General features: G+C 32.9%; 2 protein-coding genes across 2 annotated transcripts in view; both read right to left on the bottom strand.

Moving 5' to 3' along the window:
• LOC127850139 (uncharacterized) lies at nt 1–26,776 on the bottom strand. The gene is made up of 14 exons (XM_052382947.1): nt 26,727–26,776; nt 23,379–23,561; nt 23,077–23,183; nt 22,856–22,929; nt 15,592–15,753; nt 14,955–15,160; nt 12,992–13,092; nt 10,738–10,866; nt 6,677–6,767; nt 3,479–3,622; nt 3,193–3,313; nt 1,820–2,520; nt 224–483; nt 1–131 (listed from the first exon to the last, which is right to left on the bottom strand). Exons 1-14 carry the CDS (start codon nt 26,731–26,733, stop codon nt 111–113), a joined length of 2,307 nt encoding a protein of 768 aa, XP_052238907.1. The 5' UTR covers nt 26,734–26,776; the 3' UTR covers nt 1–110.
• Nucleotides 1–27,874, bottom strand: part of LOC127850135 (uncharacterized) — a 238,930-nt gene that overhangs the window by 24,681 nt on the left and 186,375 nt on the right.

Consider the following 27,874-nt stretch of genomic DNA (forward strand, 5'->3'; position numbering starts at 1 on the left):
CAGCCATGAATAAATGAAGACATGTTTGAAATGAAAACTGTTAACGCTTGTTTTGTGTCAGGGTCGCACTTATTCTTTTTATCTTGTAAATCCTTTATGAAACTCTCCAATTATGTCAACTCAAATTCGTTCTGGAAAACACACAAACATTTTGTTTGTAATTGACAATAATAATCAAGCATTCATGGTCTTTAACCTAATTTAATATATCATAATATATTACCTTTTCATGCATGCAATCCTTGACAGGTTTACCATTTTTCAAGAAAAAACCGGACGGTTTATGACAATTGCCTGTCAGTGAGAATCGTAGCTTGCAGCACAACAAACGCTTCGAGTTCCAAGCAAGCAAAAGATGTTCTATGTTGTCTACCTCTTCACAACATTTGGGACCCGTATCATAAACAATGCACAAGCAATGGGCATTCTTGTCTGCATGTGACATTGACTTTTGATGCACATTCAGTTGTTCTCCCAATAAGTCTGCAATGATTGAAATTAAACGTGTATGACTACTATAAGCGTTAACATTTTAATGTAAATTGCAAAGTTTTATACACGCTTGATCACACAGAAATTAGAAGTGGTATTTGTGATTTCATCATGTAAATACGCTTGTTCCTTAAACAAAGGCTGTGTTTGGAATTAATTCACAGTGCGTGTATGTGTTCTGTATATGTGATAAACCTCGACGCATATCCCATCATTTTAACGTGAAAACAAATTTCATGTAGGGATACTCGCTAAAACACACACACACACAATTATCGAATAGTGCCAAGTAATAAACCGCGCTAACATGTAAATAATCGCATGAATGATTGAGTTTGAATATCGCTGTAAAAATGCTTTCAACAATGTAGCATGTTTCATAACATTAATTAAGAAACATACATTTAAACACTCAAGGATAACGTAAAATTTAATAATAAATAAAAGCATACATGGAACTTTTTTAACGTCGAATCTAAAGAGAAACTACCATTACTTTAATTATGGCAATATGATAGAGTACAGGTAACTTCAATTTATTTTGTAGGTACAATTACACTGGCTGAAAAGATAACTATTTGATTTATATATAATGGATGTAAATACATATGTATTTTCTAATTATATTGAAACTTCATCATTGTTATTGTACATGATTCTTCTTTTATTATTTAAAAAATAAATCAATGGTTACACAGGAATAGATCATACACGGATCTTGAACGCAAATGTGAGATTATGTAACGAAACTTATATGAACATTAATTTTAAAACGGAAAATTCATTTCGCCCAGAAAATACAAACTTGCATAAATCAATATCACATTCATAGAACACTATCGTCAATTACTCCACATGATCAGCGGTTATCTATTTAATCCAGCACTATTGCATTAATCACTATATAATCATTAAAGGAACAATTAAACACTTGTTGATAAAGAATCAACATTTATTGTCCGTTTGTTTCGTTTTTAAATTACAAATTTTAAATTTCTGACCCCGACTTCTCAAATGTTCTTTAACAGGATTTACTTCAGCAAAATTGCAATGCAGTTAACAAACATTGAAATTAGCTTTTCATTAACATTTGATTTGAAATAAAAAGTATAAATGCTTTTTTATGCAACAGCATCAGATTTTAGGAATAAAACTGCATTAACAAATGGCTTAAGCTATTTTAACTGAAAACAGACTTATGATTTTATAAGCAATCGGCCTGGCCATTACATTTTGATTCAAAAAGAGATCATACAACAGAAATACATGAGTTCTATTTTCTTTACTATTAAACTTTAAATTAAATTAACAGTAAATATTCTCCTACCAGCAAATCTGGGAAATAGGATCGTTTGTATCAGGGCATCAAAGTCCTTCACAGTTGTTGCCAAAACCTCAAATGTGTGTTTTGACGTAAACGGATGAGGAAGTACAATGTCGAAACGAAATGCCACTTTGTATGCGTAATTGTAGGCAAGGCATTCATTTTGCCAATTAATATTGATCAAGCTTTTTTCAGGTTCCATGCCACGCAGAAGTCCGTTTTGTCTGTGTATCTCAATGTAATGCGATAATGAATCGATTGTTATAAAGGGTCCATCTATGCGACATTCACAATGCGGCAAAGCACATTTGCCACCTGAAGCTTTCATCGTGAAAGCCTGTACCAACAACTTCGTAAAAGGACTTCCTTCGTTTCGTAAAGATAGGGCCGCATCCGTACTCGCAGTTGCGTTGAATTGAATGAGACGTTGTTCTTCTTCTTTTACTCTGATTCTTTCTGGCTGGCAACAGTCCATGAAAGCTATGACTATTTTGACGTGTGTGCATTCTTGTATTTTTTTGTTAATGTGTTGCATGCTGACATATTCATTCATGCCAACTTTAAATCCGTCTTTGCCGTGGTGTCCTGAGTAGAGAAACACCAACGTGTGAACATTGTGTCTCATAATCGTCTTAAATGCTTCATCAATCCGGACTGACACAGGTTCTGTTGCTTGCGTTGCCGAATCAATTGTGATTACAGTGCTAGAAATATAACATGGCATTTGAGTATGCTCCAATCAAAGTTGGATGGGAAAGGTGGTATAGTGAAGATATAACAGTTCAATATTTTTATGAATTGGCTCTTATGTAGTGACCCGTAGTGACCTTGACAGATGATGCAAGGAGACGGCTGTTATACATAATAAATTGTCTTATGGTGGTTTACATTTACTGCAAATAATCTTAAATTATTGCAAAATTATTGCTGAGACAATACTTTCCTGAAGGACATGGAGATCAGGACGGTCACAGTGACGCGAAGATACACAGACAGTGCAACTGTTATATGCCGCTTTTTTCAAATGAAAGCATAATCAACAGCCGCAAATGCATACATTGTTAACTATTTAGCTTCTATTGTTCCTAAAAATGCTTTGATGCACTACACCATTTACATTTATTTAATATTTTTTATCAAATTATTTACGCCAATTTTTTCAGACAGCATCTATACTTTTTATTAATACTTTTTATTTGAAACACGTTAAGGTAGGTTATTTGTGGCTTCACATTAATTAAAACTAACACGGAGCCCCTTTGCTTTTAGAATATGTAAATAATGGCATATGTTTCATTTTGATCAAATTATAAACAAAGAATGATTATGTTTTTAATGAACATAATGCTTTATATTGATAAGAAAAGGGACTTTACCTTACACACATCGATGGAAGAACTTTCGATGATATAGCATGTGCAAACATCTTCACATCATTTCGAAACGGATTGTTGTCTTCGTCGAATCCAGCTATTAAAATGGCGCCCCATCCATCTCCTAAATTAGTGTAGTTAAGCGATGAATTTCAAATCAATATACAGTTAAAATATTGTATGTAATAATATAATAATGTTAATGTTTACAGAATAATAACCAATACGTTAATCATATCAAATGCATGGTACACAGAAGCAAAGAAGGTGTGTTGAATTTTGCATTTACCTATGATAGATTTTATCTCGTTATCGCACGCCTGACACTTGACTGGATTTACGTACGAATTCCTCATGCAGGCACAACATATTTTGATTTTTGTTGTGCAATTAGAATGATTTATTTCTGATACTCGGCGAAAGGAAAGATTTTCTGAAATACAATATTAGAACGTCTACTGACAATGTGATTACATTCATTTGTAAGTCTGGTATCTTATGTGACTACCTACCTCCATCCATTCTTACTAACCTGTTTTTAATCACAATAAATTTAAATTCGAATTAGAAGCATTCATGAACTACAGATGGTAAATGGCACGCAAACAAACGTCTATACGCTGTAAAATAACGGACACTTGTACATTTTGGAAGCAATCAATTTTTTTATCTCGACCACAATACTTGTATTTGTGTTATGCTGTTTCAGTTTAAAAACTGAAAAATTGTATTGAATATTAACGGTAATCATTATATATTGAAACATTTTAAAGTTGTCGACGCAATATATTATTAAACCTTGTTTCAACAATGAAACGTGTTTAAAATGAAAACCAAAGCATACCAAATAATACAACAGCTTGTCACAGTAGTGCCAAATCCCCGGCGAAATGTGTCATCTTGTATGACATTTGTTTTAGAGAGTAGAATAATATTTGTAAAACATGGCACCTGTGTCATCTATTTATGTTGCAAGAATCAATTAGTTATATAGTGTTGGAGTTATGCTGTAGATAATAAAATTTATGGAAATGAAAGAAAGGGAAGCAATTTTTAAAAAAGACTATAAACAGTTACTGTTTTTGATCACTGTATTTTTCCTTAAACTCATCTATTCATTTTACAGTGAAGAATTCAGTGTTCAAATTTAAATATTATTGTAAAATTAGATAAAGGGAGATATTAAAAATTGAAAAGCTAAAATATTTACTATGAAATTAATTTAATATAATTTAAAATTATAAATAAATAAAATATAAATAAAACAATAAAATAATAATATAAAGAGATATACATGTAATTCAAAACGTACGGCCGAAAGAGTTATGGTTCTTGTTCACTGCACTTCTTCTAGTTGCAATCTGTCTATATTTCTAGTTTCAAGTAAATTCGTTCAGTAGATTTAGAGTTATGCTCCGGAAAAAATACATCGATATATAATAAAGTGAGGAAATTCAAAAACTAAGGCAGTAAGAGTTATGTTTTTTCTTCATTGCACTTCTCCTACTGTTTTCTTTCAAGTTTCAAGTAAAACCTTTCAGTAGATTTAGAGTTATGCCCCGGACAAATACTTACTTTGAAATTAAATAAAGGGGATAATTAAAAAACTAAGGTATATAGAGTTATGGTTCTTTGTCACTGCACTTCTCCTACTTGCCATCTGTTTATATTTCAAGTTTAAAGTAAATCCCCTCAGTATATTTAGAATTATGCTGCGGACAAAAATTTACTTCGAAATTATATAAAGGGAGATAATTCAAAAACTAAGGTAGACAGAGTTATGGTTCTTGATCACTTCAATTCTTCTAGTTGCCATCTGTTTATATTCTAATTTTAAAGTAAATCCATTGAATAGATTTTGAGTTATGCTCTGCACAAAGTTTCGGACGTCAAAGTTTTATCAAGCTTGAGTCATAACTGTTGCCCGCAAAGTGACAATATAATTTCTTAATGCTAGTGGCCCAGATTTCAACTTATGTTAAACAATGTTAAAATATACATTATGGTAAAGTTTCATTAATATTGAGTCATAAATATGGCATCAAGTTTTTCCTTAGATTTGACATGGTGAACTAGTCTTAGTAAAATCTGTCCCAGATTAGAACCAGACATTGACATTGTCAAGATAAACATGCAGAAATATATATGAACTCTATTGTCGTAACGAGAATGCTCTAGGATTTGACCTGTTGGCCTAGTATTGTTTTGACGAACATGATATTCAAACTGGGCCTAGATTTTATGAAAAAAAAACACAGTTTGATCAAGTTTCAGCAAGATTGACATTTGGCTCTAGAGTTAAAAAAAAATCTACGATTTTACCAGGTGACCTAGTCAGACGGTTTTGAAACGTACGGAGTCTATATTTTAGCTCGACCTAGCTTTCGTCAACAAAATCGTTTTAACATCGTTTCAGATTTGTTTTCTTACATTTGACCTAGGTTTTGGACACACGCGACCCAGTTTGAAATAGTCCTAGATATTGTCCAGATAAACATTCTTACAACGTAACATCAAGATTGAGTCAAGAGCTATATATGCTGCTTCTAGAGTTATAATACAGCTTTCCTTAGATACGACCTGATGACCATTGTTTGGACGCAGGTGGCTTATATTCGTACTCGGCCCATATATTGTCAAGATTAACAATCTGGTCAAGTTTTATAACAATTTATTTATGAATGTGACCTCTTTAGTGGTAACATGGGTTTCATACAATTTGACATGATGACCTTTTAATGCACGTGACCTATATTCAAATAGAACCTAGGTAGTGCAAAGATAAATACACTGATCAAGTTAAATCAATATTGAATAGTACATGCTGCCTTTTTAGGAAGGCTACACATTTTTTCTAAGATTTGATCTGTTTACATAGTTTTTGGACTCACGTGGTCTAGATTCAAACTCAGCATAGTAAATGTCAATATATAGATTTTGAACTTTTTGACCTAGATTGGATTTTAACGTAGATATTGTCAAGAAAAAATATTATGACCAAGGTAAATCAAGATTCAGTCATGAATGTAGCTTGTAGAGTGGAAACATGAGAGATGTAACTCGTAATAGTTTAATCTGTTAATTGAAATTTTTGTTGACGTACAATTGTGGTTAACTGTTAATACCAACACAATCGCGACAGGAATGTCAGAGTTCTTGTCTCTTCTTATAATAAATGCGACCAATTGCCGTTCCAGGTTTTCAAACTTACTCTTCACCAAATTTCACGGATATGTCTCATAGAATGGAAATCAAGTTCGATAACAAGCCAAACGATATGGTTTCCCATGAGGTCCATCTTAATCACATGATTATATTTCTGTCCACGACCTTGTTTATTTATATTATATATGCCAAGTTCTTGAAATGACGCACAATAAAACCAGAGACATTTAACATTAATTCACAAATTAGCACCAAACACGCTTCATGCTTGTATCAAAGACATGGAATAATAATTCAATACTTACTGCAATCAATTACTAACCTTTTTCCAATTGTCCATTAACCACACATATTTCGCAGTTATTGTCATCCAGGACCGTCCATTTTTGTATTGATTCTTTGATTAAAATCGACTGTAATTAAAAACAGATAACAATTGATCTACGTGTTTTCATTAACAACAGCTGCAATGAAAATCTTCTTTTCTCAATATATATATAATGGAAGAAAGAAAACATGTTTAAAACATACACAAGAATCGATGAACGCACAGTATAGAATAAATATTTTTAAGAGCTGTTGTTTCTGAAAATTTTAGTCAAGGTAAGTACGGAACAAGTACATTTATCAAGAGGTGTATACTGGCCCTAAAGCGCTCGCATGAGTTCAAGGCATCCCACTTGTTTAACTTGACCTATTGATTTATTTTGTTGCCCAAGTTAACTCATCAAGTTGACTCACATTCAAAAACGCACTAGATATTTTCAAGATAAAAATTCTTACTAAGTTTTAATAATACTGAATCGATAATGCTGCCTGTATAGTTGTAACACGTTTTGTTAATATTTTACGAGGTGACTAAGTAATTGGGCATAGATTCAAATTAGACAAGATAACTATTATTGGCATCGCACTGAAGTGCGGCGACTCGTATGTAATACGTTTTTTTATCGCTTTTAGGAGAAGTTATTTTACGGATCAATGTATATATTTTTGTTGTCAGAATATCTTGCATAGTGGTGATTTTTTGTGTAAATTAGTGTAAATAAGCACTGCATTTGTGCCTATTACATTTACTACAACATTTATTGTCTATAATGCAAAGCTAATTCTTTTAATTAATAACGGATTACAGAGACTGGGCAATAATAAAAGATCACAGATACTGGGCAAATACGCGAACCGGTGAAACTTTCTGGTTTTGTATAAAAACAAAACATAATCAACATATATTAATTTTGTGGTTTTTCTAACAACAGCGCAGACTTTTGCTGTTCGAGTTTTGGTTAACGCGTATTTTCTTCAATTTTACAAGACGACAGCGATTACACGGTTTATTGCTTTATTGATAACCGTTACACTACAGTCACTAATTAATATCTTAGTTAGAAGGTGATTTTTAAGCGGTTCCGTAGTGTAGTGGTTACACGCTCGCTTCACATGTGAGAGGCCCAAGGTTCGAGCCCCAATAGAATCAAATTATTTTATTTGTGTTCTATGTTAACTTTTTGTTTTCATGTAGACATTTTAGTTTAAATAAATATGCTGTTTTATTGTAACCATTTTTTGTTTTTATTATGCCCATGAAATATATGTGTGAGAGAGTGGGGGGGGGTCGTAAACACATTAAAACTTTTACAGTGTTTTCATATCAATGAGTACTCAACCCCTATCTTAAATGAGCAACGTAAGAATAAGTTCAGAATCATCTCCCCTTGAAGTTGAGAAAAATATGAAATTACGTTTACAAGATGAAGCAGATTTTTTAAAAACCTACACAGTTCAGTTCCATTAATGAAAACTGCACACGGATGCCAGTAAAAAAGGAAACCAATGTAAATAAAAATATGAACTATGACATATTTGGGGGTTACAACACAAAATCATAGATAATGGTTATTTGGGAGTTATAACACAACATCATAGATAATGTTTTTTGGGGTTATAAAACAAAATCATAGATAATGCTTTTACCAGTATCTTTTTCTATTTTGTTTAAAATAATCAGCCAATATATTAATATTTACAGTAGAAAAAAAAATCGTTCCATGTAACTTCATTAAGTACCTTTTACACTGAAATTCCCGACGCCCTTTGATGCTTTTGCATCAATACTTATCTTGTAACCAATTGTAATATCAAGATTGTGTCATGAATGTGGCTTCAAAACTGGTAACAAGGTTTTTCTAAGATTTGAATTGGTGACCTAGTTTTCGGACGCTCGTTAATAAGATTCAAATACGTCATAGATATTGATTACATAAACATTTTTTCCAAGAGTCATAAAGGTTGAATTATAACTATGAGCTCTAGAGAATTAATAACCTTTATCTTAGACCTAACTTTGTTACATTTTTTTTTTGACGAACCATAGTTGAACGCGGCCTAGCTAGTGTCATGATAAATATTCTTACTAAATTTGATCAAGATTACTTCATACACGTGGCCTCTTAAGTTGCAACAAATTTTATTTTAAATTTGACATTTAGAAGTGATTTTGGATTACCCAGACTCGAACTCGGCCTTAATATGGTCAATATAATGTCGCACTACGTTTCATAAAGAGTCATAACTGAGGTTACTATAGTTGTACCAATGTTTTTATAAGATTTCGCAAACATACCTTTAGAAAACTTGACTTGTGTGCCCTCATGAGCAAAACATAGAGGATATTTGTTCGTGTCAGTAAAAGATCGTTTGTTATTTCACGAGTGATCAGAGAAAATACATGCGCCACTCGTGATAATATAATTTTTCTATGATCACGAGTGAAATAACAAACGATCTTAGAATTTACATGAACACACTTTCTGTTTCTTTTATGCCACTTTTTCAAAAAAATAATTAACAGCTGTTTCCCTTTCGCTGAAAAGTTAACCTTTCTCCCGTGTCGTGCCTCAGGACATTTCAATACATAAAATGACGTTATTGTTTCGACGAAATAACGTCACTATTGCAGGGAAATTCTCCAATTAAATTATTTTACAATATAAATAAACAGTGAAAACAAAAGCATAAAAAAAAGAAAATTTGTTGGATTCGGTTGAATACCGATTTTAATTCACTCGTGATCATAACAATCTTGACATGATAATCTAAAAATAGAAAAAGTAGTTCCGAACAAGATGTGTTTGTGAAACACAATGTCCCCCTATATATGACCTTGACCTTGTGAAGGATGACCTTGACCTTGTGAAGGATGACCATGACCTTTCACCACTCAAAATGTGCAGCTCCATGAGATACACACGCATGCCAAATATCAAGTTGCTATCTTCAATATTGCAAAAGTATTCATAAAATAAGCGATTTGGGCCACATATATTTGACCTCTGACCTTGAAGGATGACCTTGACCTTTCACCACTCAAAATGTGCAGCTCCATGAGATACACATGCATGCCAAATATCAAGTTGCTATCTTCAATATTGCAAAAGTATTCATAAAATAAGCGATTTGGGCCACATATATTTGACCTCTGACCTTGAAGGATGACCTTGACCTTGACCTTTCAACACTCAAAATGTGCAGCTCCATAAGATACACATGCATGCCAAATATCAAGTTGCTATCTTCAATATTGCAAAAGTATTCATAAAATAAGCGATTTGGGCCACATATATTTGACCTCTGACCTTGAAGGATGACCTTGACCTTGACCTTTCAACACTCAAAATGTGCAGCTCCATAAGATACACATGCATGCCAAATATCAAGTTGCTACCTTCAATATTGCAAAAGTATTCATAAAATGAGCGATTTTGGCCACATATATTTGACCTCTGACCTTGAAGGATGACCTTGACCTTGACCTTTCACCACTCAAAATGTGCAGGTTCATACGATACACATGCATGCCAAATATGAAGTTGCTATCTTCAATATAGCAAAAGTTATTGCAAAATGTTAAAGTTGTCGCAAACAGACCAACAGACCAACAGACAGACCAACAGACCAACAGACAGGGCAAAAACAATATGTCCCCCACTACTATAGTGGGGGACATAAAAATTGATATTTTCACCGGTGAAAATAATAATTTGTTTTTTTTCACTGCTGTTATTTTACTGCAGAAGTGTCATATTTTATCATTAGGTATACAAGAAAAAGCTTTAAGTTCAGGACATACGATATTTATGCGACACACGTCGCACAATGCCGGACATGGACTGACCACAACAACTTACCATTCTTCGTGCTCAGGTGAGTTAAAAACACTACCACTACGTGAGATGCGTAAACAACACCCAACCACGTAATTATATATGTTTCCAACTATTATTTCAAGTTTCCAAATTCGCACAAAAAATTAGTTTTAAATCTTAAATATTGCGGGTTGTGGCAACGTTTAGTATAACTATGTGTTTATTACAAGATTCTCACCTTCAATGATGTGCGTATTAAAGCTGATGATATCTGGCCACTTGTTTCGTCATCATCTACGCTAGATATGCATCGACTAGCTATACTGGACACACTCTTCCAGACATAATCAATTGCCCATATGCGTCTCTAAAAACATGACAAAGACATATTATTATAATAACTATTGTGGTCATGATCGTTTTTTGTTTAGCTACTCAATATTATACCTTAGTTTAAACATTACTGCAGAGAATCATATTCGAAGGTGTTCTTGTGTAAGCGTTTAATATCACTAAATGTGATTAAGACAAAACATTAACATTCAAGCACAATAACGGAAATCTGCTTTGTTTGTTTCGCGATTGAACGTGTATGAAATCAATATTTTCCTGCTATTGACAATCAGGAATGTGCATGTTTGTCAATCGATGTTGCATTCCATGTCTTTTCAAATTGTTGAACGGGCTGATCAAAATTATACAATGTCCTTTTTATAATCAAAAAGCAATAAAACCCTAAACAAATGGTTCTGAAGGGCGAAAACACAAATATGCACTTTATCCGCAAAATTTCAATGCTTCAAATAAACCTTCACCGAAATAATATACGTAATGATATTTTCCGAAAGCAAAGTACTAATGGAACAGAAGGACATAAGAAACCTTTTTGTAGTATTTTTTTCGGATAAATGTACAAAGAAGCGAATACATACTTCCTATTTTGGTGCATCATACACACCAACTAAATACATTTTCAACTTCTGATAGTTGTTATGCTACGCCGTTGTACTCACCATTTAGGTAACTGTAGTTCATTTATATAGCGTCAAAAAACAGAGAGAAATTAGCCCAAACGAGTTCTAGTTTACCCGCAACTGTTTACTTTAATACCTGATGGGGTTTATACATGGGTAATACACAACTAATTGAAGATTCCGTCTAGTAAAATCCAGACCAAAATGTTTTCCAGAAAACGCGCATATACAAATAAATGCAAATATTTTTTGAATTAAGAAATTCTTAAGGCCCGTCTAATGTTTTGTTTAAATTAAATTAAATTATTTTATAAGAATAGTCTTCAATATTTAAATTAAAGTTCGATTGGATGTAAATAAGGAAAGATAAAAATCAGCGCGTTAGTTGAGCTCTTGCTCTATCAAGCATTAGAGACAATCTTCGCATTGACAAACATGCTCCAAGTGAAAACATAGGAGAGCAGTTGTTTTTAGCCTGACAGTGAAAATAAGATATTTTTCTAAGTTATTTACTCCATTAAGCATTAAATTTAGTCTACGCTCAAATAATGCAATGGCCTATGCTTAACCTTTCGTGGATTAGTTTTCGTTAAACACAGTAGAAAATTTGTTTCTGCATACCATGATAATTAATGATATGCTATTGAAACAGAAATGTTCTGCATAATATTATAAAGCAAATTAATTTAATTCTTATTAAGAATTGAATTGAATTGATATTGGTGTATTGTGTTTGGGCTGAAGTTATCTGTTTTAGGCACCGGCCTCAAGCTAATATGGCAGCCATCAACACAATAACGATGTTAATATGAAACAAAAGCACCGCATAACGGGTGCCAACGCTCGGCTGCGAAAGCTTGTCATATTTTTTTAGAGGTCACAGTGACCTTGACCTTTGACTTAGAGACCCAAAAATGAGTGTGGCGTGAAGAGCTCATCAAGGTTCATCTACATGGAAGCACTTCGATTTTATAGCACGTTTAAGCACGACGCGGACGGCGGACGACACGACGAGCTGGCTATGACAATACATCGAAAACAGCCGAGCTAATAAACTAAGTATAATTTATTATATAGATATAATATTTTCAATATAAAGTAGCATTCCCATTTACAATAGGCATTAATGTTTCCTCTCAAGGTTTATTTAACCTTTAGTTTTTTAGTGTTGTCCTTAAAGTCACATGCGTTTATGGAAGTATTTGCCTTTGATCAATTATTTGGTGTAGACGTCTTTAAAATACAGGATAAAGAAATGGTTAATATAGTGAACAATGGAACTCCAGATAGTAAATCTGGACAGATATTCAAAATTAATTGACACATATGTGTACTGGCAAGTCGAATGTCGCAAATAGGCTTTACTTTTTCTAAGCTAGTTAGATATGATGTAATATATATTTAAAGTAGTGTGCGCAACCAAATGAAATTTAAATATTTTTGAAAAAAAACACTATTGAGTTCATATACATACCTATAAGCTTTTTCAAACGATACGATTTTAAAATACAAATTCACCTGTATCAAATCTTCAAAATTCACCATATCCAACAGTTTCAGTGGTGTCTGAGAAGGACGTGTTCCCTCAGGACCTAGGCCGGTTAAAATTTCCCGAATAACTGGAAAAAAGAATTATAACACATATATATCTAACTTAATAAAGAAACAATCTTGTCATCCTAAATATGTCTTATATTGCTTGTGAACTCGTCATGTAACCAAATAATTAGATAGGAAAGAAAATTATTTAAAAAAAAAATACTTTTGACAATAATGCACCGGGCCAATAACAAACGCCGTTAAGAAGGTGTATATTTCAAACATATGAACAATAAAACACATGAAACATGTTCAGAAGGAAATTTCTTTCCCATTATACTTAAGTGGTACTTTTTCTATATTGATCAGAATGATACAAACAGTAAACCATTGAATATAACAAGAGCATCGCTTGCGGGTGCAGACAGCTCATCTATTTTCTTTTTAAAGGTAAATGGACTTTTCATTTAAATCACAAAGGAGGGAGAGGTGGAGTGAAGAGGGGTGTATAGTGTGGGGGTGTGGACATTAATTACATTATCTCCCAAAAATGCGAAGAAAAAATATTCGGGGGGGGGATTCTTGGGTGCGATGGTTGGACGGTATTTCAAAAACAAAATAATAAAAATTAATATTTGTGTTTTTTAAGCGTTTAAAAAAAATGGGGGGGTGGGTGAGGGGGTTATAATGTGAAGGTGTGGTGGTCATTTGTGAGATGATCTTAAAAAAAAATAATTTAGGGGGGGATTCGGTGGGGGAGGGGGGGAGGGCACGGGGGATGGTTTGGGTGGAGTCTATTGTGGTATGTCAGGTAAGAGTAGTCAAAGTATCAATCAAATCTAATCATAAATAAAGAAGTTATGGTAATTTTAGCAAAATTTAATAATGTTACCTGGAGAGTCAAGGTCATTCAAAGGTCAAGATAAAATTCAACTTGCCAGGTACAGTAACCTCATGATAGTATGAAAGTATTTGAAGTTTGAAAGCAATAGCCTTGATACTTTAAAAGTTAAGTGGATCTAAACACAAAATTTAACCATATATTCAAAGTTACTAAGTCAAAAAAGGGCCATAATTCCGTAAAAATGACAACCAGAGTTATGCAACGTGTCCTTTTACTGTCCCCTTATGATAGTTTGCGTATGAAAGCAATATCTATGATACTTTAGGGGTAAGGTGGACCAAAACACAAAACTTAACCAAATTTTAATTTTCTAAGTATAAAGGGCCCATAATTCCGTCCAAATGCCAGTCAGAGTTACATAACTTTGCCTGCACAGTCTCCTTATGATAGTTAATAAGTGTTCAAAGTATGAAAGCAATAGCTTTGATACTGTAGGAATAAAGTGGACCTAAACACAAAACTTAACCAAATTTTCAATTTTCTAAGTATAAAAAGGGCACATGATTCTGTCAAAATGCCAGTCAGAGTTACATAACTTTGCATGCACAGTCCCCTTATGATAGTTAGTAAGTGTTGCAAGTATGAAAGCGATAGCTTTGATACTTAAGGAATAAAGCGGAACTAAACACAAAACTTAACCAAAATTTTCAATTTTCTAAGTATAAAAAGGGCACATAATTCTGTCAAAATGCACGTAAGAGTCATCTAACTTTGCCTGCCCAGTCCCCTCATGATAGTTAGTAAGTGTACCAAGTTTGAATGCAATAGCATTGATACTTTCTGAGAAAAGTGGACCTAAACGCAAAACTTAACCGGACGCTAACGCCGACGCCAAGGTGATGACAATAGCTCACAATTTTTTTTTAAATAGATGAGCTAAACATATTAAAACCTGGTTCACGCCTTTAAACGGACATTTTTTATTGGGATTATAAAACCCGCTTTTGGAAATACATTCACAATTCTCAGTACGGTATGTTTATTCTTACGAACTAAACTAAAGAAGCTGTGTAATGTTGCGATTTTCTTAGGTCTTACCAACACCGAAAGCATACAAATCCAGTAAAGGGCTCGTTTTGTGATAACGTGGTGGACGGTATAATTCCGATCCTGCTAAAGGCGCTGTTGTTATATTGCTTCCTGTCATTGACTCCCTTGACAAGCCAAAATCTATCAACCTAGCGTTGAATTTTTTGTCAAGCACGATGTTCTTTGACTTGATGTCCAAATGTAGAATGGTTCCCCTTTTGGAAAGATAATGAATATGAAAACAAATACTTTAACTTTGGACGCAGGGTCAGTACTATCTGAGGCCTCTACTGGCAATGATATCATCTGATAAAACAAGCTAGAATCCCCGTGTGCAGAATAAAGGAAAACACAGTTAGTGCATGTCTCTATGGATATTCTTTTTAAGTATGCATCCGAGCAGCTTGTGTACAACGCATTCATACACTATTAAACAATCGGAATAGTCGGTATACGCAACTGACCCTTTCAGAACACGTTTGGAATGCATTTGGGAGAATCGGTACACTGGAGTGACTTGAGCAAACACCGTTTATATTTAATCCCAACATAAACGGTTTAGAGATGATTGTGGTTCAAATGCTTTTTTTTTCTAATTCACGTTCTTAATTTGAGTTCAATATAAATATCAAAATGAAACACATACCGAAACGAATTACTTGTGTGCATGTAGTCTATTCCACAAGCTATCTGGTAGCTCACTTTCAGCCTTGTTTTCCATTCAAGTAGAATCTTGTCCCCGTTGTCGGATCGAAGAGCATCGAACAGATCACCATTTTCAAAATACGGTGAAATCAAGTAACATATACTGTAATGTAAACGATATATTAATACAAAATAATAAGAAATAACGACAGTAACTGTTGCAAAAGTGGATTGTATGATGTTCATAAGGAGAAGTTAGGCTTAATATTAATATCATATTTACGCACACACACACAGCTGTACATGCGTAGGTTCGCGCGTTGGTACGTGTTCATTCGCGCGTGCATGCGTGTGCTGTGCATTCATGCACGATTAAGGCTACAAAAGAGGTGAAGTAATTAAAAGTTACATGGACACATTATATCAATTATTACTCATATTTAATAATATTGTACCAAACGTTTATTGGTCCGCCTTTATCTATATCTTAAAACCAATAAAGAGTATATAGAGTGGTCGCCAATGCATATCATAGGTGCGTGCTTTATATTATTTCGGATGAAGAAACTGTCTGGATTACACAAATCTAATTTGCACTATGAGGAAACGTTTCTATGTGTATATAAATCATTACACATTAACAACTTTAAACATTTGTTTACACTGGCGATTTTTTTACATGGATATAGTGAATGTGCATGCACGTGTTCGGGAAATGAGTGTATCATGCATTCGAAATATATTAGTTCAACCGCTAATCATATCAAGGCAATATGTCGTGTGAAATATCAATGCGCTCGCTTAAAGGTCAATATGATAATTATCACTTGCAGCGTTTGTATGATAAAAAATTAATAGTTATAATAAAATGATATTTTTGTGCTAGTTTGTTTTTACAAGCATGAGGATATTCCGTAATACTGTGAAACCATTATATATCGTCAGTCATTAATTTTCGTATATTTCGTCAGTCGACCGATTGACGAATTCAAGATCCTAACGAACAATTATGTCCCATATATGAACAAATTAAGACTGAATTACCAAAGGCATGAGGCACTAAAATCCAACGTAATCCAAGCATACATACTCCGTCTGTTACGTAATCAAGATAAATCCGGTTTTGACTTAAAAACTAGATTACACAGTGTACTTAACTGACACGTGACATTGCTCTAAAACGCGAAAGCAGTACAGCTGTATCGACTGCGTTGACTTCGTTTAGGTAGAATTGTAATGATAAACGCGAATTGTTAACAACTTTATTACCTAGTGTTTGTATTGTGTTTTCCAGTGTTGTTGCAGAAGATTATACAGCCTCCACGCACCGGATTAGATCCGGATCAAAGACAATAAACACAATTAAAAGATGGTGATGTATATACTTACCGTATACTTTTTCCGCATTGATTACAAATAAATACATAACATTTTGATTTGTGTTTGGTTGTTTGCGTTTAACTACAATACAGGTGTAAAAATAGCTTGTGCGTCGTTTTATGGGCTATCGATCTTTTTAATCATTGACATCTTTTACAAGTTTTACGATACATGTTTCAAATAATTGTTACTTGTAGCAATTTAAAACGTAACAGGTAAAGATAAATTAGCAATCGTGACGATTAGTTCCATCTAAACGTAGGGAAATTGTTTTCAAAAATTCACTTTTATTTTTGCGCGATTCCAGGAAAGCACGTGTTTCGAATGACTGAGTATGACGCAATAAAACATTGCTTTGTATCCTATTGCATTCAATCTAATTTAAACTCACTCGTCCATTGGTTGTTACAATTAAATCTGAACTTTGCCCTATGAAACCGCTGTCCCATAATGCAGTTAATTTTACACTTCTTAAAATTATTGTACTTAAATTGATCAAATATTTACGATGAAAAACTCTTGAAACTTTATTGAATACTGACCAAACAGTTTGCTAACACTAATTTTAACCAATAATCTTCGCACCTTTTCTAATTTGCGCCGATAAAGGTAAGATTGTTATTAGTTGGGCCATGATAATAAATGAAAAGGACTTATTGGCAACTGGCTTAACTGTTTCAAACCCGGGTTTCAAACACTCATTAACGGTTATTCGGTCCCGCTAATCCGCTAATCATAATAATGATACACTAATGGGGGTAAATTACTGATCACCTGATAACAAAAGACTAGTATATTGACATTTGACAAACAGGCCCCACATCCTGCAAGTGACTCTCAAATGTCCTCTCTCTTTCCCACTACGATTTTTTGCAACCGCGATATATTTCGGACAAACAAATCGGATATTGACTGAGGCTTTTTTTCAAAGTCAGGATTTGGCGAATTTAAGTGCCGACGAAAATGTCATTTTTTATAAAAATGACGAAATTTCGTGCTGGCGAAAATAACTAAATTACAGTATATGAAAACATTAGTTATGAGGCAAAATATTCAATTCAGTTAGTTACCTTGTATAAACCTTCTTCGAAATGTTCACTGATATTTATGGTTTACATCAACATATGTCAATAAACAACTATTTATATTTGTAGTTTATTTTACGGGTACATTCGTCGTCTATGAACATATTTTTGGAATCCAAAATCATTTTATTCGTAAAACATAATAACCAATCATAACATCCGAATGCAAATCCGGTGAAGCCAGTGGTAAAGTACCATGAACACAGATTACCTGTACATTTTTATGTTCATTTTTTCTCATTTAACTTTTGAAACTTTTCCAACTTTTCACACAAACAATAACATTGCTGTTCATAAGCATGTTGTTATATGAGGTGGCTTACTGCGTGTGTCGATGTTAAATTTCTAGTAAGCAACATATTTATTATTTTGTTTCGCTTAAGTATCTGGAAAGGGCGTGTAGAGAATACAATGTTAGTGTGATTGTGTGTTTGAATTTATCCGACGAGATGACGAAAGGTTTGCATGGGAAGGCTTGCCGAGCCGTGTAAGCATTTCTGAGACGATTCTCATAAATTCACAATCACACTTACATAGTCTTATATTTATACTACAATATTATGTTTATATTTAATTTGTTCCTGATGCAATCAAAAAGTCTTTAATTGCTAAAAACAATAGCAAAAACAGAATTAATAAAATGAATCAAATCTTGCGTATTTATATTTAAGTTGTTTGTGATCGTTCCCGTTTACGCAACTCGAAATATTCCTTTAGAATTCCACGCAAAAGAAGAGTAACACGACAACATAATGCTATATGCCTCGAATCAAATGTATTCATAATTCCAAATGTTTCACACTCAAGTACAACACAGACGGTTAAGTTCAAAGTAAAATTCTCGTTTCACCACTGCAAAATAGCAAACAATTCTGGCATGTTTAACTTACTCGTCAAGCATGTTTCAGCATTTATCCAAGCCGATATTGCCAATTTTAGTCTATAAACAACTCTTCTATATACACTATACTAACTGGCATACAAAAATTCAAACATCTAAAAGTGTTTGTTCTACTTGCCAAAGTTGTGTAACAGCCATGTTTGTTTTTGTCAATCTTTTTTTGCTTCAATGACGAGAACATTCTGCATACATTATAAAATATTTATGTCTGAATCGCCATCAATCTTTTCCATTTTAAAGCGATTGGTGTAAGCAGGACATGCTTTGTGGATAGACATTCGTTGACTGACAAAGGAACGACTTATTCATCAAAGAAATTACAATTTTAATTCAAAATCGATTTGTTTCGAAAAGGTTACAGAAGAATTCACTGACATTTTTCTTAATCCGTCAATTGTTCAACAAAACATCGCGTTTTTCGAGTACATTCGACATTTTAAAGAAATCGAATATTCAGTCTCACCGGTTTCATTCGAGTAATATATTCCCATACTGTTATTTATAAAATGACTGCAGACATTAGCGTCCTTGACCTGAATGACGCAATCAAGGGATTTCGTCAGCTGCGTAGTAAAATAAGTTTTTTTTCTAACATACCAGAAACCGTGTAAGCTTTAAAGCGTCGCGGTAAAGTGTCTGGTTGCCACGCGGGAGATCCTAGTTCAATCCCCCATTTGATCAAGATTTGTTTCTCGTAAGCTAAACGAATTTAAAAGAAACGCTGCATTTATAACATTCGGCTTTTATTTATATACGGTATTTTGATTAGAAAAGTTAACATTCAATTCATGTATAAATCCACATTTAGGAAAACAAATTAACGATGAGCGAAAGTCAAACAAAAGTAGCCCCATATCAGGTGTTGCATAAAGCAAGGTGTTGAATAAACCTTATCTTTATTCAACGGATCGTAATTTGTTATATATAATCATTTAGCTGTAAGATAAAACAAGAGCACCGCCTTGCGGGTGCAGACCGCTCATCTATTTTCTTTTTAAAGGTGAAGAAAATCACAATTTCAATCACAAAGGAGAGAGGGGTGGAGTGAAGAGGGGTGTATAGTGTGGGGGTGTGGAATTTATTAAATTATCTTCCAAAAATGCGAAACAAAAAACTTCGGGGTTGGGGGTTAGGTGTGGGGGGGGGAGGGGATTCTTGGGTGCGATGGTTGGACGGTATTTCAAAAATAAAATAATAAAAATAAATATTTGTGTTTTTTAACCGTTTCAAAAAAAATTGGGGGAGGGGTGGGATGGGGGGTATAGTGTGAAGGTGTGGTGGTCATTTGTGAGATGATCTCAAAAAAATATAGGGGGGGATTCGGGGGGGAGGGGGGAGGGCACGGGGGGTGGTTTGGGTGAAGTCTATTGTGGTATGTCAGGTAAGAGTAGTTTTGTTAAAGTATCAACCAAATCTAATCATAAATAAAGAAGTTATGGCAATTTTAGCAAAATTTAATAATTTGACCTTGAGAGTCAAGGTCATTCAAAGGACAAGGTAAAATTTAACTTGCCAGGTACAGTAACCTCATGATAGCATGAAAGTATTTGAAGTTTGAAAGTAATAGCCTTGATACTTTAGAAGTAAAGTGGATCGAAACACAAAATTTAACCATATATTCAAAGTTACTTAGTCAAAAAAGGGCCATAATTCCGTACAAATGACAACCAGAGTTATGCAACTTGTCCTTTTACTGTACCCTTATGATAGTTTGCCAGTGTTCCAAGTATGAAAGCAATATCTATGATACTTTAGGGGTAAAGTGGACCAAAACACAAAATTTAACCAAATTTTCAATTTTCTAAGTATAAAGGGCCCATAATTCCGTCTAAATGCCAGTCAGAGTTTCATAACTTTGCCTGCATAGTCCCCTTATGATAGTTAATAAGTGTTGCAAGTATGAAAGCAATAGTTTTGATACTTAAGGAATTAAATGGACCTAAACACAAAACTTAACCAAAACTTTCAATTTTCTAAGTATAAAAAGGGCACATAATTCGGTCAAAATGCACACCAGAGTTATCTCACTTTGCCTGCCCAGTCCCCTCATGATAGTAAGTAAGTGTACCAAGTTTGAATGCAATAGCATTGATACTTTATGAGAAAAGTGGACCTAAACGCAAAACTTAACCGGACGCCGACGCCAACGCCGACGCCGACGCCAAGGTGATGACAATAGCTCATTTTTTTTTCAAAAAATAGATGAGTTAAAAATATATCTGTGTCAGTGTTAAATTTGAAGTACATTACACTATTTGAAGTAACACAATCATCAACGGTACATTACATATGTAGATTTTTCTATGCTTATTTGTAAATATGTTACCTAAGAGATCAATTTTGTTCAAATACGTATGTACGAAATGATTTAAGAGCTAGCGTATGGAAAAAAAACGTATGCGGATCCAAATGAAACTCGATAACTTTCAACAAGACACGTTTCAAATCCTATTCAAACTATATATACACGCTTTGTTGGTATCTGTTTGGCAATTGTAAGAAGAACATTCCCGGCGTTTAATGATACTATTTTCTAAACACTATTTTTACAACCTAAAGAAGTTTAACTTTTATAAGCTGGAATCGAATATAGGAACATAAATGTGATAAAAACGACATGCGCTTTTAATAATATGCAGCATTAATGAAACCAAAAATGCGATGTTCCTTTGTGTGTGCCGTTGTTCTTTACGATTTTAGGACACATGCAGGTGTCGAGGATTTTAGTTTATCAATTAAATGGTCGCCTTAATTAAGGGCACAAATCAAGTGCGTTTACAAAGTTGTGTCGTTTACATATAAATACAATATAAATGGGCAAACATAGAGAAATTTTGCAACACACAAGAGAAGTTTTATACCGATTAAATGTGTTAGTAGTAGTAGTAGTAGTAGTAGTAGTAGTAGTAGTAGTAGTAGTAGTAGAAGTAGTAGTAGTAGTAGTAGTAGTAGTAGTAGAAGTAGTAGTAGTAGTAGTAGTAGTATGAGTAGTAGTATGAGTAGTAGTAGTAGTAGTAGTAGTAGTAGTAGTAGTAGTAAAAGTAGTAACAGAAGTAGTAGTAGAAATAGTAGTAGCAGTAGAACTTGTAGTAGTATAAGTATCGTAAATAAAACGACTCAAAATAATTGCTACAAAATATATTTGATGCTGTTTCATATTATCCTTTGCTAAATTGAAATCAAATAATTCATCAGTAACATGAACGTGCGCGCGTAATTTCCAAGTGAAAATGAAAATTATTTTTTTTTTGTTCGTAAATGTTTAATTTATGTTTTTCCCTAAGATCAATCGTTTCTCAGAAAAACAAAATAGGTTTTGAATATTTTACACGAAAGAGTGAGTGTGTGAAAAGACCAAACATAGCCTGCATTTACACAAATATTACATCTCACAATCTTTTCTTACTCAGAAATCGAAATAACCCGATTTAAAACTGTTTAAACATATTTATGACAGTTATATCATTGCTGTAAGGAAATGTAGTCCACGAGAACCTGAGCGGACGAGTATTTGGGATTGGATGAACATTCCATGACATAAATGTGTAAAATGTCATTAAAGTAATGAGTTGACCTACATTATACCTTGCATCTAGGAATTGATAGTTCTGAAGTTGAATTCCAATGTGATTAAATGCGTAAAGAATCTGAACAACAATGATTCCTTTTTTGCATCGTGTATTTATGTTACTTTTTGTTTTAAAGTGGTAATGCTCGTTCTAATTCGAAAAAAAAATGAAAATATTCAAAGATATAAATTTGTGAATATTCTATTTTTCAACATCAGATAAAAAATAAGAAAGACATTATTAAACAGTTTAAGTTTTGCGTTAGAAGTGCGATTGAGTGTAGTTCTCATCTTTGAACAAAGTTTTTCCGTTTCTATTGCGTTATCTTACCCTAACGAACAATCATCGTGGAAGGCCAGCAGTGGAACGATGGCAAAATGTCTCACCCGTGATGCCAGCTTCTCCTAAAACAACGCTGATGTAAATACATTTGTTTTAAATCAAAGAACAATCATTAAGTATTCATAATACATTTAGATATGCGTTTAAGCATGCTGTTCACGTTTCTGATAAGGCAAATAACACATATGACACATAAAACATATACTCACATTTTTAACTGAACCTAAAAGTTGCGTCTGAGATTTTGAGTTCTCATCATCACCTCCAATTGCCTTAAGAACAAGTTTGTGTTTGAATCCAGGAATAGGAACGCGAGCTTTAACGAAACAATAATGACTTGCAAAATGTACGAGGGAACATTAAAATAGTATATACAGTAAAATAGTGTAACCAGTTAACAAATATTAAGCAAGATATGACACATTATGTAGTAGTATATATAATAGATATTCAAGTATCGTGGATGATGTTTTATATATATTATATATTATATACAAATGTATATGCTTACAAATATATATTTTACCGAAACCACCACCCATGTTCGTTAGGTCAGAACAGTTTTTTATCTTCATGAGAAAGGATTTGCTTAGTTCAACCAATCTGCCATCTTGTAAATGTGATGTAATATCTTCGACTTCGCTCTCATTCCAGCCCTCATGCATTGCAGGTGTGTCTTCTAATTGACTGGTTTCTGCAATAATAAATGAGATTGATAATATATATTACTATAATTATTTTTAGTCATGTCTACTTCTCTTAAATGGAGTTCTTTACATTAAGCATATAATCCATTAAATTTTTCGAACATATTTTATTAGAATTGATGACGTTATAAAATGACATCGGTATAACTTTAACTTGATATGTTATTGTACGTGAATCAAGATTAGCACACTTACACTATAACGTTGCCTTCCTTCTGTAAATAACTACAGTAGTTGCAAACTTGTGTTAAACTAACGTCTAGACAACCAGTATATGCCGAACAAAAATGAATTTAACATTCAACGGTATCCAAATTAAGTTTGCAAATCCAGATTATTTGCAAACTTATTTTTTTATTGATTGAACAATTGTAATGAAATTTTGCATATCTGTAGAGGCAATGAGTATATACATATAATAAAAAATAAATAGTTAAACATGTTTTTGGAAAGTAAAGTTACTTGATGATAAAGTTGCCATTCCTCGTGGGGTCCCAATGGGGTTTTGCCTCCCCCGTTAAGATTTTAATTTTCCCACGAGAGTTTTTTTCCAGACGGGAGAATATAATCAATATTTTACAAACAATGTAATTTAAATATTATGCTTTGTTTTCTGTTTCAATGTTTATAAATACACACGCTTAAGTCATAATTGTAAGAAATATGTACTTTAATAAGAAATAAAGTGTTTGTTTCTTTTTAAGGTGTCAAAATCAATAAATAATTTTGAATTTTCTTAAATCAGTACCAAAATTTATGTTGATTACACAAATGAATGTCTTTATAAATAAATATTTAATAATAATATTATTTATTGTCTTTCATTAAAAAGAGATTAGATCAACATATCGATGTTTCTGTAATTTAAAAAGATGAATTTCAAACGTTCCATAATATTTAGAGACTCACTGTATAAAATGACTTGTCTCGAAAATATATAAATTTTACCTTTTGATAATCGAAACGTTGCTTTTATCCATTACTGTGATCATAACTACAATTCAGAAAGACAATATCATTGGAAACATACTTATTGTCATTCGGAATTGTATTTATTTTATTGTTTATACCCGTGCAACAGTTTTGGAAGTTTTTTGCTCGACCTTTTGCTTGGAACTATTTTCGGTGGCAATGTCGTACCTTAGTGTTCCGTTTACATTGCACAAGTTTCACACAAAATGTCTGAATAGGGCAGTGTGTTAGGTTTTATGAATCGTTGATTATAACAGGTATTTAATTCATCATTTTTAAATGCAGGCCTTTTCCGCTCCATTTTGGGAAAACGCCACACTGGAATTTTGGGTATTTTGCGTCGTGAAAAAAACCATTTTGGGAAAAAAAATAATCGCAAAACTGGCTCAATTGGGAAAAATAATCGCATGTAAATATGATTTCTTATATTTCAAAGAAGCCGTTAACTGGTTAATAACAACTATTTTTATAACATATTATTATAATTTAACAAAATATTATGAACATGTGTGATAAGTGCAGGGTTTTTGATCTGATTTTGGGAAAAGGGCCTGGCCTTGTTTGAGGAGAAAAAAAAATCGCACGAAACGCCGGATTTTGGGGTAAATAAGGAAAGTCTTAAATAATCAATTTTACATATTTTACTGTTTTTTAAAACAAATTCAAGGCAACAGATAATTTAATTTAAGTATGCAATATTTTTTATATTATCTACACTGGATAAGGTTAACTTCTATATTTAAAGATTAAAAAAAAAAAATGGGGAATTTTATTTTGCAATCGGGAAAAAAACACAGATTTGCATTGGGAATGTAGCCGGTATTCGGACCCGTGGCATAGGGCGAAAAAGGCCTGAAATGTATGATCTCCATCGTTAATTCAATCGTTATTTTCCATTTTTGCCGAGAGTCACAATTTATTTTCTGTGTAGTCCGCAATCTTGTTAATTAAAATGATGTAAGCGGCATGTGCGCATTGCAACGTAACGTCGTATAATATGTCCGCCTTATACGCGATTCGCAGTATACGTTACATTAATTGTTTCAATTATTAATTAAATACGATAACGAATAATATGACATTCAGTCTGATGATGATGATAATGATGATAACGATGTCGTCCTTTTTCATCAGCGATTCGACAGACTGTAACTGTTATTGTAAAATTTGAATTTCATGCTTAATTATATTTATCATTTGTTGTGTAGTTAATTTGTATCTTTTAATATATTCTTACATCCGTTTAGACTTGCACAGTAACTAAAAATACAAATGTATGGCTAAAATTAGGCACATTTTTATAAGAATGATGCTGCTGTTTGACAGTGCTGAAATAACAAAATCGCATGCAATCGATTTTAGTAATATTCTCTATTAAATGATATTATGATGTTATGTTTACCAATAATGTGACTCGTAATGGAAACAAATATAATTTCAAATATAAATAGTTCCTTAAAATATTTTAAATTCAAATTTTAGAAACAGCTGTACACAATATATAATTGGTATTATATATAATCGCATAAGACTAATAGAGAATATGTGTGGTCACATTACAAAGATATTTTTGCAAAATGTTGCCACAAACGATCTCTTTTTACTTTTTATTGAAAATTCAATCATACAAAAACTCAACATTATCAATTAAGATATTAAATGGTATTCAATGATAAACTGCATTCGTTCTTTACATAGCATGATAAACAACTGAATAAATATCAGTTCTCTTATTTCAGCAAGTTAAAACATATTGCATGGAAAACCAAACAAGTTCTAAATTAAGATTAGTTCGAATTCCAACGTTCTAAATTAAGATGTTGGAAAACCTTTAAGATGTGTAGTTACGCCCTACTTTCTCTAATACACAACTGATTTATATCGATCTGAACCGTCACTTACAAGTGTTATTTCACTTTGTTGCATGTCAAACGTTTAGAATAACTGGTTGTCCGACGTGTACATTGTTACATGTATCAAGAAAGAAATCGAAATCCCCAAATAACTACTTGGAATGTATGCGTAGATAAACCCAGTTTGTCATTATATAAGAATTTGAAACTATAACTCGTATGCAGAGCGCATTTAATCATTTCGACATAAACTATAACTGCAAGTATCTAAATACGTATAATGAACGCATTGCTAAAATACCATGTAAAACGTGACTTATTTGTTACCATTCATTGTGGGACTTCTGTAATTCGTGTTGCATTTAATCGACGGACATCCGATTTAGCACAAAACTAAACCGCAGAGTTCGACGGTTGCAATTCACTAGGTTTGCACTCTCGAAAAGACTTCACTTCTGCTAATCAAACTAAAACTTTTTACATCAAGCATTTTAAGGCCGTCCAGGTCTCTCAATATAGGGAGGGTAAGGCTGATTTCAACATATCTATATTTCTATACTACCATATATATATATTTATTTATTTATTTATTTATATGTTAAGCTAAACATACTAAAAATATTATTATTATTACTGGGTAAAATGTGAAAAATGTTTGAATATGCATTGATCAAATAAAACTGAGACTACAAATACAAGTCTACAAAACGCTCTTGTGTTACAAATTAGGTGTAAAGTATAACATGCTAACCGCAAAACAATAACAACGTTTTAAAGAAGACTCAAATTTTATGTTTTTTCTGCACCGACCCGTTAAAGGGACCTTTTCACGTTTTGGTAAATTGTCAAAATGGTAAAAAAAAGGTTTCATATGTTCACATATTTTGTTGAAGTTATGGCATTTGAAAGGAAAAAAGTAGTACTGAACATTGTTCATGCCCAACCTTATCCATTATATGCCTCTACGCGAAACGATTAATTTATTACAACGAAGATGTGTACGAAATTCAGGCTCGTACACAACAACAACAACAACAACAAGTAAAAACTAATCGAATTGTAGCTTCTAGGCGGCTTACTTCAGGACAGTTTTTCGTGTTTACAAATGAATTTGATCAAACGTTTGGGATAAGTATTGCTTTTTTTAAGTATTGGTAGTTTCTTCTGCAACAAAACTTAATACGTATTGATATCATAAGGTATTTCTTGTGCGCTTTAAAAATCAGCTTTTGTGCCGCAAGATGTTCTTACCACAAGTTAATGAATTCCTTATAAGGACATAACGAGTTAAATTAAGCATGAAATGTAATTTAAATGAGTAAATTGAGTATGCATGTTTTAATAATGCCTGTTTAATTGTTTCAATATTTTAATTATAACGAAATATACTTGTATAAACATGTATAAATAATGTGTTGTAGTATGTACTCGATTATCAGGAAATTATATATTACTATCGTGTATACTGTATAGTA

Source organism: Dreissena polymorpha, chromosome 11, assembly GCF_020536995.1.
Source record: "Dreissena polymorpha isolate Duluth1 chromosome 11, UMN_Dpol_1.0, whole genome shotgun sequence".
NCBI lineage: Eukaryota > Metazoa > Mollusca > Bivalvia > Myida > Dreissenidae > Dreissena > Dreissena polymorpha.